Genomic DNA, 14,876 nt, shown 5'->3' with positions numbered 1-14,876 from the left:
GGTGAGGGTGCAGGGTCTGGGAGGGTGTTAGGGTGCAGGAGTGGGTTCTGATCTGGGGCAGAGGGCTCAGGCTCTGGGGTCTGGGAGGGTGTTAAGGTGCAGAAGGGAGTTCTGACCTGAGGTAGAGGGTTTGGGGTGCGGGCTCCGGCCAGGCGGCTCCCCCCTCAGGTAGCTCCCAGTCAGTGGGGCTAAGGCAGGCTCCCTGCCAGCCCTGGTTCCATGCTGCTCCCAGAAGCAGCTGGCACGTCCAGCCCCTAGGTGGAGGGGCCAGGGGGCTCTCCACTGTGCGTGCTGCCCTTGCCTGCAGGCACCGCCCCCACATCTCCCATTGACAGTGGTTCCCAGCCAAGGGGAGCTGCAGAGCTGGCAGTGTGGTCATGGGCAGCACGCAGAGCTTTCCTGATTGCCCCGATCCTAAGGGCCGCAGGGACTTGCTGGTCACTTCTGGGAGCTGTTAGGAGCCGATAGGACTTTTAACAGCTTGGCAACCCTAGCTTCCCCCCACAGCGGGGCTCGCTGGGGCTTGTGGTTCCAGTCCTGTGCGGGGGTGCTGAGGCTCAGGGCTTCTGGCCCGTGGTGCAGAGACTTGCTGCCGGCCGGCTGAAATGAAGCACCGGGCCAGATCCAGCCCACGGGCTGTAGGTTCCATACCCCTGGTTTAAAAGAATACAAAATTGTAAGTGCCGTTCTGCCTGTATACGCCTCGGGGAATTTTGCGCCACTGCACGTGTGCAGAATTTGTCCCCCGCAGATTTCTTCTTTCCCCACTGAAAAATGACTTTCTGACTGGGAAGCTGCAAGAGCAGTCATGCACCATTCCCTAACAGCGCAGGTACATCATTTCAGACACCCGGAGCAGCCGGCAGAGAGGTAAATTGCTGCGGGGCTGGGGACACCCCAGCCATTGGCTCCTACCCTAAGCCAGGATCAGCTGCTAGTCCTGGCTGGGCTGGAAGGAGAGGATGGGGCTTTCTCTTCCCCTGCAAGGAATGGCTGGGGCCACCCCCAAAACCCTCCCCCAGCTGCAGGAAGGGTGTCATGCTCCTCTGCTTCCTGCCCCCATCACTCCTCAGCTGCAGGGGCTGGGGGGAGAGTCACTGTATGGGGAGCTGTTCCCCGATACACCCAACCCTTGTGCATCAGACCTCCCATATCCAGACACCCCGCCAAGCCTCCCTCGGTACATCCAGAACCCCCCTCAACAGAAAGGATGACCCTAGTCTTCCATACCAGAACCGCACCCCACTGAACCTCAACCCCTGAATCTGGAGCCCCACTGCCTCCAGACCACCCCCTGAGCTCCCTACACTCAATGTCCCACTCCCTGCACCACTCTGAGCCCCCACAGCCAGACCTCCATCCCACCAATCCCCACTCCCCCAGCACCCAAACCCCCACACCCAGACCCCTCTGCTGAGCGCCAGCCACCTTCACCTGGAAGCCCCTGCAGAGTCCCATTGCCCCTGCACCTGGAACCCCCACAATGAGCCTCTCTGCATCCAGATCCCCACACACACACAGTCACCCTACCCCCACTGAGCTGCCTGCAGCCAGATTCTCCCCCACAGAACCTTCTCACCTCCACACTTGGATCCTGCCTGGTTGAGCCTGCCTGCCTCACACCTGGTGTGCTTGGTGCAGAGGGGCAGGGCCCTAGGGTGTTTCTGGAGCAGAATTTTAAAATATTGTGCACAGAATTTTTAATTTTTTGGTGCAGAATGCCCTCAGGAGTAAGGGGCCTGTAGGAATAGGTGCAAAGCTCCCATGGATTTTAAGTGTTCTTTGTGTATCTTTGAGAGCAGAATTTAGCCCTGGGGCATGCAAGTGTTCCATAAACCTTCCTAATCAATTGAATCATACAATCATAGAAGATTAAGGTTGGAAGAGACCTGAGGAGGTCATCTATTCCAACCCCCTGCTCAAAGCAGGACCAACCAAATACTTGGGTTACCTAGGGAGGTGGTGGAATCTCCATGTTTGGAGGTTTTTAAGGTCAGGCTTGACAAAGCCCTGGCTGGGATGATTTAGTTGGGGACTAGGTCCTGCTTTGAGCAGGGGGTTGGACTGGATGACCTCCTAAGGTCCCTTCCAACCTGATAATCTATGATTCTATGATTCTAGCCCCAACTAAATCATCCCAGCCAGGGCTTTGTCAAGATGGATCTTAAAAACCTCCAAACATGGAGATTCCACCACCTCCCTGGGTAACCCATTCCAGTGCTTCCCCACCCACCTAGTGAAAAAGTTTTTCCTAATATCCAACCTAAACCTCCCTCACTGCAACTTGAAACCATTGCTCCTTGTTCTATCATCTGCTGCCACTGAGAACAGCCGAGCTCCTTCCTCTTTGGAACCCCTCCTTCAGGTAGTTGAAGGCTGCTATCAAATCCCCCATCACTCTTCTCTTCTGCAGACTAAATAAGCCCAGTTCCCTCAGCCTATCCTCATAAATCATGTGTCCCAGCTCCCTAATCATTTTCCCTCCGCTGGACTCTCCAATTTGTCCACATCCTTTCTGTTGAGGGGGGCCTAAAACTGGACGCAGTACTCCAGATATGGCCGCACCAGTGCTGAATAGAGGAGAGTAATCACTTCCCTTCATCTGCTGGCAATGCTCCAACTAATGCAGCCCAATATGCCTTTAGCCTTCTTGGCAACAAGGGCACACTGTTGAATCATATCCAGCTTCCCATCCACTGTAATCCCCAGGTCCTTTTCTGCAGAACTGCTGCTTAGCCAGTCGGTCCCCAGCCCGTAGCAGTGCATGGGATTCTTCTGTCCTAAGTGTAGGACTCCTCACTTGTCCTTGTTGAACCTCCTCATATTTCTTTTAGCTCAATCCTCCAATTTGTCTAGGTCACTCTGGACCCTATCCCTACCCTCCAATGTATCTTCCTCTCGCTCCCAGGTTAGTGTCATCTGCAAACTTGCTGAGGGTGCAATCCATACCATCATCCAGATCATTAATAAAGATATTAAACAAAACCGGCCCTAAGACCGACTCCTGGGGCACTCCGTTTGATACCAGCTGCCAACTGGACATCGAGCCGTTGATCACTACCCTTTGAGCTCAACGATCTAGACTGCTTTCTATCCACCTTATAGTTCATTCAGCCAATCCATACTTTTTTAACTTGCTGGCAAGAATACTGTGGGAGACCATATCAAAAGCTTTGCTAAAGTCAAGGTATATCATGTCCACCGCTTTCCCCATATCCACAGAGTCAGTTATCTCATCATAGAAGGCAATCAGGTTGGTCAGGTATGACTTGCCCTTGGTGAATCCATGTTGACTGTTCCTGATCACCTTCCTCTCCTCTTAAGTGCTTCAAAATGGATTCTTTGAGGACCTGCTCCATGATTTTTCCGGGGATTGAGATGAGGCTGACCGGTCTGTAGTTCCTCAGATTCTCCTTTTTCAAAGATGGGCACTATATTTGCCTTTTTCCAATCATTCGGGATCTTCCCCGATCACCATGAGTTTTCAAATATAATGGCCAATGGCTTTGCAATCACATCAGCCAACTCCCTGAGCACCCTCGGATACATTATATCCTGCCCCACAGACTTGTGCATGTCCAGATTTTCTAAATAGTCCTTAACCTGTTCTTACACCACTGAGGGCTGCTCAGCTCCTCTCCATACTGTGCTGCCCAGTGCAGCAGTCTGAGAGCTGACCTTGTCTGTGAAGACCGAGGCAAAAAAAAACATTGAGTACTTCAGCTTTTTCACATCATCTGTTGCTAGGTTGCCTCCCCCATTCAGTAAGGGCCCCACACTTTCTCTGACCACCTTCTTGTTGCTAACATACCTGGAGGAAACCCTTCTTGTTACCCCTCACCTCCCTTGATAGATGCAACTCCAGTTGTGCTTTGGCCTTCCTGATTACACCCCTGCATACTTGAGCAATATTTTTATACTCCTCCCTAGTCATCTGTCCGAGTTTCCACTTCTTGTAAACTTCCTTTTTGTGTTTAAGCTCACCAAAGATTTCTCTGTTAAGCCAAGTTGGTCGCCTGCCATATTTGCTATTCTTTCTGCACTTCAGGATGGTTTGTTTCCTGCACCCTCAATAAGTCTTCTTTAAAATACAGCCAGCTCTCCGGGACTCCTTTCCCCCTCATATTAACCTCCCAGAGAATCCGGCCCATCAGTTCCCTGAGGGAGTCAAAGTCTGCTTTTCTGAAGTCCAGGGTCCATATTCTGCTGCTCTCCTTTCTGCTCTTTGTCAGGATCCTGAAGTCGACCATCTCGTGATCACTGCTGCCCAGGTTGCCACCCACTTCTACTTCCCCTACCAATTCTTACTTGTTTGTGAGCAGCAGGTCAAGAGGAGCACAGCCCCTAGTTGGTTCCGCCAGCATTTGCACCAGGAAGTTGTCCCCAACATTCTCCAAAAACCTTAGGAGGGAGTCCCCGACTACCACCGCCTGTCTCCTCCTCTTGGGAGTGGTGGTCATGGAACCCTCATCCCTAGGACAGGATAGCCCATGCCTTCTGGTCGATGGGGTCTCCTTCTGATCCCTTCCCTCGGATGACTCTTCCAAATCATTCTCCGCCATAGTACCTGTGCAGAGAGCCTGAAAATTGCTCTAAAGAGCTCAAGATATATCTTGACACTGCTGTAAGTTGCTTTTCAGGACTGGTGCAGTGGCCCAGGAATCGGCTAGCTTTCATAGTCTCCAAATGGCTGGTCCTAAGGATCTAGTCCATTATGGCTAACAGTGTTTCTGTGCCTGCCTTTCTTCTCAGGCTGATCCTTCTATGGCCATCTTTTCTTGGCTTTTTTTAAAGCTCTTCCTTTATTTTGCTAATTTAGGGTCAGATTGAAACAGGACCTTACGCAGGTGGAGAAAGCATAAAGAGCCTCTTCCTCTAATGCAGTTCCTGTCTCCTCCCCCTGCCCCGACTCCCCTCTAATATCTCTGTGCTGCTCCATAGAGCAGAATTGGCACTCCAACTGCACTCTGGAAAATTCCACAAGGCATTCTGCCTCAGCAAGGCAGAGTTCATTCCTGAGGCCTGGTCTACACTTAAAACTTAGCATACATCGCTCAGGGCTGTGAAAAATTTCATGCCCTGTGTCGATGTAGTTAGTTGACCTATTCCTCACTGTAGATGCAGCTATGTTGACCTAGTTGCCCTCTCTTGAGGGGCTGGATTTACTACAGAGACAGAAGGACCCTTTCTGTCACTGAAGTAAGTGTCTACACTACAGCAGCCTAGCTGCAGCGCTGCATCTGTGCCACTGTTGCACTTATAGTCCTGACATGCCCTAAACTTCTGCAGGAGTGGTACATCTCAGCTCTGTCCCTTTCTAAGAGCTGCGTGCATTTTACACAATGAGCTACTTGTGGTTTATGTATTCTACTGCTTTGTTTTGTTTGATCAGAGAAGCTGTTGATCTAGTGGTCTTAGCTTATGCCTGGACTAAGGCACCTAGATCACACCTCTTCCCACTAACTTAGTGGTCTTAGTCCAGGCATAGGAACTAGGATTTCCTAAGACCTAATGCTAGGTCTGACATTGTGACACCAAGTCATTTAACTTCTCTATGCCTCACTTTCCCCATCAGTACAATGGAGACAGTACTTACCTAGGGGTACTGTGGGTATTGATTAATTAAAGTTTCTATGGTGATTTGAAAATATGTAAGTACTGCTTGTGGTTCTCATTACTGTGTATGAGCAGGAGATGAACCAATGTCTTGTTGCAGGAAAGGGAATACTAATGTGATCTGAAAGAAATATTTCTAAATCAACGGTCTGTTGTCAGTTGGAGAAAAGACTTGTGCAGAGAAGGCAGATAACTGTATATGGAGAAGATCAAAAGAGTTTTTTGAGATGTTAGGGGGCTTGAGAGCAAAGGGACTGAAAATATTACTTTTCCTAAGATATGACATCTGCACAGACGTTATATTTATGCCAATACAACATGCGCTTCATGGCTGGTACAGTAATGGAAGGGGTTCATAGTAGAGGCCTGAGGAGGGAAAAAGGGCTGACAGAAATGTGGGCATGCTGACCTGAAAGGGTGAAACATAGCTCGTGGTGAGAGAGAAATATCTAGAATTTAACAGCCTGGAGTGACCAACACAACCAGTGATCTTTAAAGATATGAGCGTTTCATTCTGTCTTTGCCTGATATAATTCCAGGGTTTGCACCTATTTAGGTGAAACTGAGTTCATGCTGAGGAGTATTTGGAACTATTTTACCTGTTGTTTAATCTCAGTTTCCTAATATGCTGCTTTACTGTTTTTGCAATCTGTCAAATTTTACATGGTTCTTGGGATAATTTACTAAGGTAAATTACATCTCAAAGAGAGCTAAATGATTCATTAGCCCCTGAGAGATAAGAGGTGGGGTGGGGAGCGCTGTGCCCACATGTGCTGCTTCGGTTCTCTGTCAAAGGCCTGGTCCTGGAGCCCAGTCTCCTGTGGTGGGGTCAGTGCTCTGACTCTGGTGAATCCAAAGTGCTCAGGAAACATTTGAAGAGACGAATTTGAACAGCAAAGTTGAAAGTCATCAGCAATATATTATGAACAGTTGAACCCTTGATGAGATGTATATACCATCCTCCAAATGCATTTGATTGCTGACTTTTTCCAGAAGCTGCCATTCGGAGAGTTAAGGCAAAAGTTAATAATGGTTCTTTTTTTTTTTTCCTTTCTTACAAACCTTTACACAGTGTCCCTTTTATTCCAACGAGCCCTTTGAGCAAACATGTCAAATTCATTCTGTGGGAAGGGCCAAATTACACTTTCAGTTATACCACTTATTTGATAAACTCCCATTAAGATGAATGAAATCAGTTCACACACCCTGAGCTGCTGTTTTGGGCTGCCTACGCCACAACAGATCACATTCAGAAGGTTATCATTGCAACCACAAGGGCTAGATATTTTTTATTTTAGGTTATTTATTTATTTATTTGCTAGAATCTATCATGGGTACTGGATTAATACATCAAGCAGACCAGCGGTCTGACACCCTTAACTAAAGTAGAGTAATAAAACAAAAATGTATTTCAGATGGAAAGGGAGTAAAGTTGATGGTTACATTTATTAACCTGTAATATTTTTGAAAGAAAAGATGTAATTGGATCCATCTTTAAGTCACCTGGTAAAAGGGACCTGTAATGAATCTTATCATGTTTATTTCCTTTGTCTTTTATCCTCCTAATCACTCACTCATTTTTGAGCTCTATATTGACTGTATGCTGGAAACGTTGCTGCGAATGAATGTGGAACATTTAACGTAACCTGGCTATCATCCAGACAATACTGTTTTGCTTTCTCCAAAAGCATTAGATGCCTTTGGATAACATTAGGTCTCAGTTAATTCAGTGGAAATGCAGAGTAACTCCATTCAGTAGAGTTAATCTAAATTTTAAACTAGTGTAAGAGCAGATTTTGCTCCCTTGGTCACTTAGACAGTTTTCTTCTGCGTACTTTTTTCTCACACACATAATGCCATCCTGAACTACACCAGATGCAGCAAGATCAGATCCCAGGATCTAATCGTATGTTTTAAGAATTCCTGTTTGAGTACTTGGATGTAGAGGGAAAACATTATAGTTGTTTCCTTTTACAGACCCATGAAGTGTGCAGCATGCAAGTAGAGCACGATACATCTATTTGTGCTTGTAGCACACAACTACTCCTATTTGTATTTATGCCATGGCTATATCTTCTATATAAGCCTCAATAGCAGTGGAAAACTGTGTTTGTGCCAACTCATGAAACTTCCCTTAGTCATACAACCACCCTTGAGGCTCAGTATGCTGGACCAGATTGTTTAACTGGTTACAGCTGAAACCAAAGTTTTCTGCTGGATTTTGTCTGGCTTACCTCGCAATAAAAAACAGCATGCAGCAGAATGAGGGGAAGGTTTTATTTTGTGACTGTTGAGCTCTTTTTACTGTGCCACGGCTGACTCATCTTCTTTTGTGGCTGCTGCTGTTCCTGTTTTTTTCTTATTGTTTCTCCCCCTCCCTCTCCTATCTGACAGGTGTAGAAGATGTAGTAGCAATAATGATTCCTGAGCCTAAAGGAAAAGAGATAGTGAGTCTGCTGGAGAGGAATGTTACTGTGATGATGTATATAACAATTGGAACACGCAACTTGCAGAAATACGTCAGCCGTACCTCAGTGGTGTTTGTCTCCATCTCCTTCATCGTGTTGATGATCATCTCCCTGGCATGGCTGGTCTTCTATTATATCCAGAGATTCCGATATGCAAATGCCAGAGACAGAAACCAGGTGAGGAACATGTGAATGGGCTTTGGGATTTGTCCTGCATTGCTTAAAATGACCATTTATCCTCCCAAGAGCATCACCATGTGATTTTAAAGTTTAAATAAAAATTTTCTCTTGGGGGAAGCACTAATATGAGGTAGCAATTGACGAAAAGGGAAATGAGTTGTGTTAGAGAGGTGCTAACATCTTTGGGAAATCAAAAGACTTCCAGAATGGTAGACAGGACTCAAGGAAGAGAAACCTATATAAATACGTTCTTTGCATAGACAGTAGGATAGGAAGCAAGGTGTTTAAAGGACATGAGTTTTCCTTTCTTCTCACCATCACTACAACTGATAAATAATGAAAAGAGAATTAAATATTTGTGTACATTTGGCATTTACACAAACACAATAGTATAAGAAATAATCAGAAAGATAATACTATATCTAAGGGGAAAGATTCCCTTAGTACATTTATCTAACTGACCTAGAAATGCATATAAATGAATCTAAGACCTAGTCAAAGGTGACTGCAGAACTGTAAGTTGGTGTACAAAAAAGGGGTGTGCCACAACTGAAGAGGGGAAAAAGAATGGAAAAGTGTTTTAATTTTAAAATATTTTATTCACAAATACTACAACCTCTCTATAAGGGTCTTTGCATAAAGACATCTATTCTCCTCTTAGGCCGTTGACACTGACTGCTGAACATGTATATGAAGTAATGTTGGTTATTAGTAAATCATTGTCTGCAGGTATGGTATGGAAATGAATGGGATTCCAGGTGTAATTACTTGATTGCATGCACAGTTATGGTACCCACATGCAGAAACTAGGAACATATTCACTAGTATCCCCAAACTTCTGAAAACTAGACATGTTACGCCCATATTGAACCCATTGTCTTTGGTGCGCTGTCTAAATTCCAGCGGAGATGATTACATTCTTACTGCACAAAATTCCATGCTGTATTTTCAGTGGAGAATTTATTCTTTACATTTCTAAGTAGAAGCTACTCTCCATCCCACAAACCTATCAATTTTGAACTATAACATACTTTAAAGCGGATTTTCATTTCAATAAGTACTTTTCAAGGGTTTGGGGAGGTTGCTATGCACAAACTAAAAATTCATTTTATGAATTTGATCTACTAAAACTGTCACCATTCTTGGGAACCAAACATTTGAGGTATTACAAACAGCTCTTGTCTAGAGCTGGGCAAATAGTGGATTTTTTGGTTTGCTGGAAGTTGTGAAAAGTTAAAACAAATTTTCATTTTTGGGTCAAACCTAAAATGGCATTTTTTGAAAATTTTCAGTGAATGGAAATATTGGAAAAGCTTCAAATCAAAACATTTTGACATTATCAAAACAGCATATTTCAAGTCAAAATGCTCTCTGTCTCTCCTCTTGAAGCTGTTCCACTGTGTATAAATAATTAAATAGTCACAGAAGCAGGGACTCGACCTTGGGTCTCCCACATCCTCCATGAGTGCCCTAACCACCAAGTCTTAAAGTTATACTCACTCTTTCCTTGGCCCGTTGGCTGTCTGTCGTTATTCATAGTGACAGGTCATAGTCATTCATGATGACGATGGATAGTCATTGGGCCAGGGAAAGAGTGAGCATGACTCTGTCTCTGGGTTGTTAGGGCCCTCACCTAGGATATGGGAGAACCAAAGGCAAGATCCATCTATTTCCTATTGTCAGGGAATTTGTTTCTAAGAGCTTGCTTTACCATATTATGCTGGACATATGCTATATCCCTTTACTGGTTCTTAGTTACTGCTACCATCTTTCATAAGAGAAGTAAAACCAAGTCTGTCGATTTGTGGTAATTAAAGATCCCATGGCATTTTGTTTGTACGATAAGGAGCTGATTATCCTTGGAGCTGTGGCCTACTGCCAACTGAAATAATTACCCTCTGCCTAAATAAATTCTCTCTGCAATTTTAATAGGATACAGTATTCTTCATTTTCTGCTGTAAACCATTGTGTATTGTTTGTAAGATAACTGCCATGTTCCATCTCAGGGGGCTTCATGTCAGAGGTAGGTGAAATATCCCTCCCCATAGCCCACACACTATGGAGAGTCCAAACTCACCCACTTACTGAGCTTTTGTTTGATTAGCATAGAAATTAACAATAAGATATCAAAGCTTGGCTCAAAACTACTTTCCAGGCTTGACTGCTTCTAATGTTCCTATTGAAGGACTATTCCCTCTGGACAGGGACAGGCCTGTCTCCCTTTTATCCAAGTGGGGTAATAAGTCAGTAGAACCCATTTAACCCTTTCCCAACAATCAAATACTGCTAATAGGGATGGATGTTTCAGGCAAGCAGTACCAGCCAGTATGCTATGATGATGATAGCAGTACACCAAAAAGGTTTTGAAGTAAAGAGAAGTGCTAATGTTGCTACTTGGAGAGTGGCATATAGGTTGATTTCTTGTCAGCAACCACTATGAATATTGATTCAACACAGTAGAGGGTCTGCCGGTGCAGAAGAGTGTAGCATGCCTCCACCCTCAAAAGCCTCAAATTGGTCTGTGATTGCTATTTAATCCTAGGCAGATCATATAAAGTGAGTGTTTTTTAATTTATAAGTCAATATCTCATTAAGGTATAACATAAACAGGGCATGTTAGTGTGTTCAGTTGAGGTTCAGAAGCAAAGTTTCCTCAGGCAACTGATCTCTTACTCTCTCATCTCTGTTTAACTCTCTGACTATTTTGCTTCTCCTCCTCCAATTTCTTTCTCCTCCTGGGACTGGGGATTTTGACATGGAATAATGTCACACTCTGTAGCAAAAAAGGGGAGTCCATGCATGCAGGAGGCAGCCAAAGCAGTGCCTGTAGCAAGTGAGATGTTGGTCAGCTGAGATAGATAGAGGCTGCAGATTTTCAAAAATGTGGAAAATCCTCAGGAAGATAGGGAAGAAGAGCACAGATGGGGAGAGAGAGAAAAGTTTTACATCATTGGCACTTGGACAGAGGAAACCATAGCAACATGCCTGCTTCATTGTTTTTCTCTTTCATGCCTCCTGCGATCATTAATGTAAGGAGCTGACAAAAGAGCACAACTCAGACTTGTCCTTTCTGTGAGGGTTATCTCAGTTTTCCTAATGTTCTGTTTTTCTTATCTTTGACATTTTTGTTTATGGTACAGGGATAAGCTAGCAACACTCCTGTCCTGAGATACTGTATCTTCTTGCGTGTATGATAGAGCAGCAGCTTGTATTTCTTTCCTTGGGTAGAGTTGAAATCTGACTCCTTTTGTCATGGTGCTCAAAGGCTTTTCCCATTATAATCATTGTGTGTGTCCGTGTCTTTTGTCTTTGCACAAAGATACTGTGCTTACTTGTAGAAAGTCCTGTACATGCTGTAGCACATGCATCATCAGCCAGGTTTGAGAAGTATGCGTCTTCAGTTTGTATTTCATTTAGTCCAATAAAGTACAGCCCCATTTATCCAAAGAGCTAGGGTCACAGCCATAACCTTTTGGATAAATAGAGTTTCAAATTAAGGGGGAGCCAACCGGTTGTCCAGTTTAGAAAAGGCAGTATTCCCAGTCCCGACTCCAGAGTTACAATAAAGGCTGGCTTTACAGACTGGCTGGCTACCTCTGAAAATGCCAAGATCTGTGACTGAGATTCATTTAACTAGGGTTTGATTAAACAGATTTGAAGTCTTTAAAATCCAGTGCATTTAAACCAGGGGCTTGGGAAAGAAGGGTTAATATCCACAAACGTTTTCTGTGTCAGAGAAGATCCTAGACCCACTGAGGCCAACTATCCATGCTGAGATCTTTCATATTTGCTGTTTCTAGGGTTAGCTACTAACTCACTAGCTAGGCTATCCAGAGCAGCTCACATCACCTCTCTGTAGATGGAGACTTTATAATTGGCAATTCAGGCACTGATAGAAGGAATGGGATGAAGCAACAGACCATAAGCTGAAGGATGTGACATTAACCTGAAGGTTGTGATATTGTTGTAGGAAGAGAGCGTTTCTGAATTGCTTCGCTTGATTGCACCAACACACTATCCCAGTTGGTCCCCTCCCCCTGTGCCTTACCTTCCCCACAGATCCACCTGGACTAAGTCCTCTTCCCATTGCACTAGGTCTTCACTCCCTGACAAATGTGCTCCACCTCCTGTCTACTTCTCAAGAGTCTACCCTTTCCTTTCATTGTGACCTTCTTTCCCAGGCCCACCTCCTTTCCTACATGCAGGGTAGTTAGTAGCTCTGCCCTAATGGGATTGAGCTCAGATTCGAGAAGGAACTGACTGTGATCCATCTGGAGAGCAACAAGTCCACATCATGATCAGCAGTCAGAAAAATGGAGGGCTCTTCCCTCATGGCCTCCATGTTGTGAATTACTTTTCTGGTTGAAATTTACAGTTTTTTACATGTGCCCACAAAATATGTGCACATTGCTATTTTGTGCATTTACCAACGGGTAACTGTGTATGCAGGTTGGCAGTTAGCCAGGCAGTTATCCATGTGTGCATGTAAACGTCTGCCAGTGTGGGCTTTCGCACATACAACTATGTGTGCCAGCCGCATTTGCAATCACATTTTCATAAATCTGTTTGAAAATTTGGGCCTCTAGTTTAAATTTCAGGCTTCCAAAATGTAAAGTCATCCTTACCCCAGAAGAAAAGAACAGGTTTAACTGTTGTCCCTGGTACTGGTTGGACTGTGGCATGGTTTAGGGTAAAAGATAGGTTTGATAGTCTTTCTGGTAAAGTGCCCAAGCTCTACTCTTTATCAGCCAGCCAGGGCAGGAACCAGGTGGCTGTCCTGATACCTGTTTGTACTTCCATGCTGCTGCTTGTGCAAATTAACTGAATTCTTAGAAGGAAGTCATTGTAGCTTTTGGTTCTTTGCTCTGCTTGTTGTCGTGAATGGACATCCTGTATGCAAGAGATCTTCTCTGTGAAAAGCAGTTAGAATTGTTTGCATCAAGAGACCTCAGGTTGTAGGGCTGAGCAGAAACAATTTGGGATTAGAAAACTGTGTTCTGGAAATATTCTGCAGAGTTACTTCTGCTGCAGCTCTCTTTGCCTCCTTCACAGCAGTGACATAGGTTAATAAAAATTCCTGTGTCAGTCTGTCAAACTACATTTTCCACTAGCACCTCTGGAGTTTGCTCTGTGTCATGTGGGAACCCTGGGATAGGAGAGGGTGCTTCAGTGCCAGACGGCTGATAGCAGTATATGGCAGGAGTTGTCCATTACTCATTCCTCTTCTCCCTGCTTTCTTGTTAGGGAGGAGTTGGCTGTAAGTAAGTTTTGAAACTTTGTGGGCTCCATGATATTTTGGGGAATGGCTGGACCATGATGAGATATCATCAGGCAAGGAGACGCTGGAGCGAGTTCTGACTTCTGCCTGCAGTAGGGACTGCTCTGTTCACAAATGAGGAGAATTTCTATTTCCTGTGTCCACATTCAGTATGAGGATCCAGTCCAGTATGCTGTGTGTCTGTATGTTACCTGTGAGAGACCTACAGCAGAGAGCCTGAATACAAAGCTTTGGGTCATCGCATGAAAGGTATCCTCTTTGCAGCTGTGGTAGTCTCCCAAGACAATGAGCTTTGTGAACTTTGTCACCATGTCAGATGGCGTTTCTCTTCGCTTGTCTGGGAAACGGTAAGTATGGCAAAGTATGCGCCCCAGTCTGGTCTTTGAACTCACAAATAACTTGTTCAGCACTAATGATATGCTCAGTGCTGTGCAAGGCACAGAGATCAAGACAATCCCTGCCCTGAGAAGCTAAAAGAGAATCTAAAAGACAAACATGGAGAAAACAGGAAATCTGGGAGGAAATAAATTCGAGAGAGAACAGGTGTCCCTTTACCCCTCTCACTGACCATCAGCTAGCACTCCCGCTCCAGGACTGGCACAAGGAAGGCTCTTTGCCACAGTGCCACTCCTTCTGTTTAACCACCATCGACCTCCCTTACTGGCGGGACCCCCACACCCACTGGTGAGCTGGAGCCAGTTTGCACTGGTTCACTAGAACCGGTTGTTAAATTTAGAAGCCCTTTTAGAGCCGGTTATGCCGTGAGGGACAACCGGTTCTAAAAGGGCTTCTAAATTTAACTGGCCAAAAGTGGCGCCTTAGGCGCTGACTCCATGGGTGCTCCAGCCCTGGAGCACCCAAGGGGGAAATTTGGTGGGTACAGAGCACCCACCGGCAGCTCCCCGCCCCACCCCCGGCCCCAGCTCACCTCCACTCCGCCTCCTCCGCTGAACGCGCCGCCCCGCTCTGCTTCTCCACCCCCCCAGACTTCCTGCGAATCAGCTGTTCGCGTACTGAGAAGCAAGCTCAGGGAGGCAGAGGTGAGCCGGGGTGGGGGGAGGGTGCAAGGAGGTCCGCCTGCACCGCAGCAGGTAACCTGGGGGGGGGTGGTGCAGAGGAACCACTCCTCACCCCAGCTCACCTCCGCCATCCTCGGCCTGAGCGGGAGGCCACAGCCTGCTTCTCAGACCTCCCCGGCTTCCCGCCGAACAGCTGATTCGCAGGAGGGCGGGGGGGGGGGCACAGAGAAGCAGAGTGGGACGGTGCCGTTCAGGGGAGGAGGCAGAGGTGAGGTGAGCTGGGGCAGGGCGTGGGGCAGGGAGCTGCTGGTGGGG

General features: G+C 45.9%; 1 protein-coding gene across 1 annotated transcript in view; it reads left to right on the top strand.

Annotated features, from left to right (window-relative positions):
- Positions 1-14,876, top strand: part of RNF150 (ring finger protein 150) — a 203,983-nt gene that overhangs the window by 128,505 nt on the left and 60,602 nt on the right. The window contains exon 2 of the mRNA XM_077814442.1: positions 8,011-8,261. Coding sequence (XP_077670568.1) covers positions 8,011-8,261 — 251 coding nt within the window. The remainder of the gene's footprint in view (positions 1-8,010; positions 8,262-14,876) is intronic.

Source organism: Eretmochelys imbricata, chromosome 4 (genome assembly GCF_965152235.1).
Source record: "Eretmochelys imbricata isolate rEreImb1 chromosome 4, rEreImb1.hap1, whole genome shotgun sequence".
Lineage (NCBI taxonomy): Eukaryota > Metazoa > Chordata > Testudines > Cheloniidae > Eretmochelys > Eretmochelys imbricata.
The sequence above is the reverse complement of the archived record's forward strand: the minus strand, read 5'-3'. Positions and strand labels throughout refer to the sequence as shown.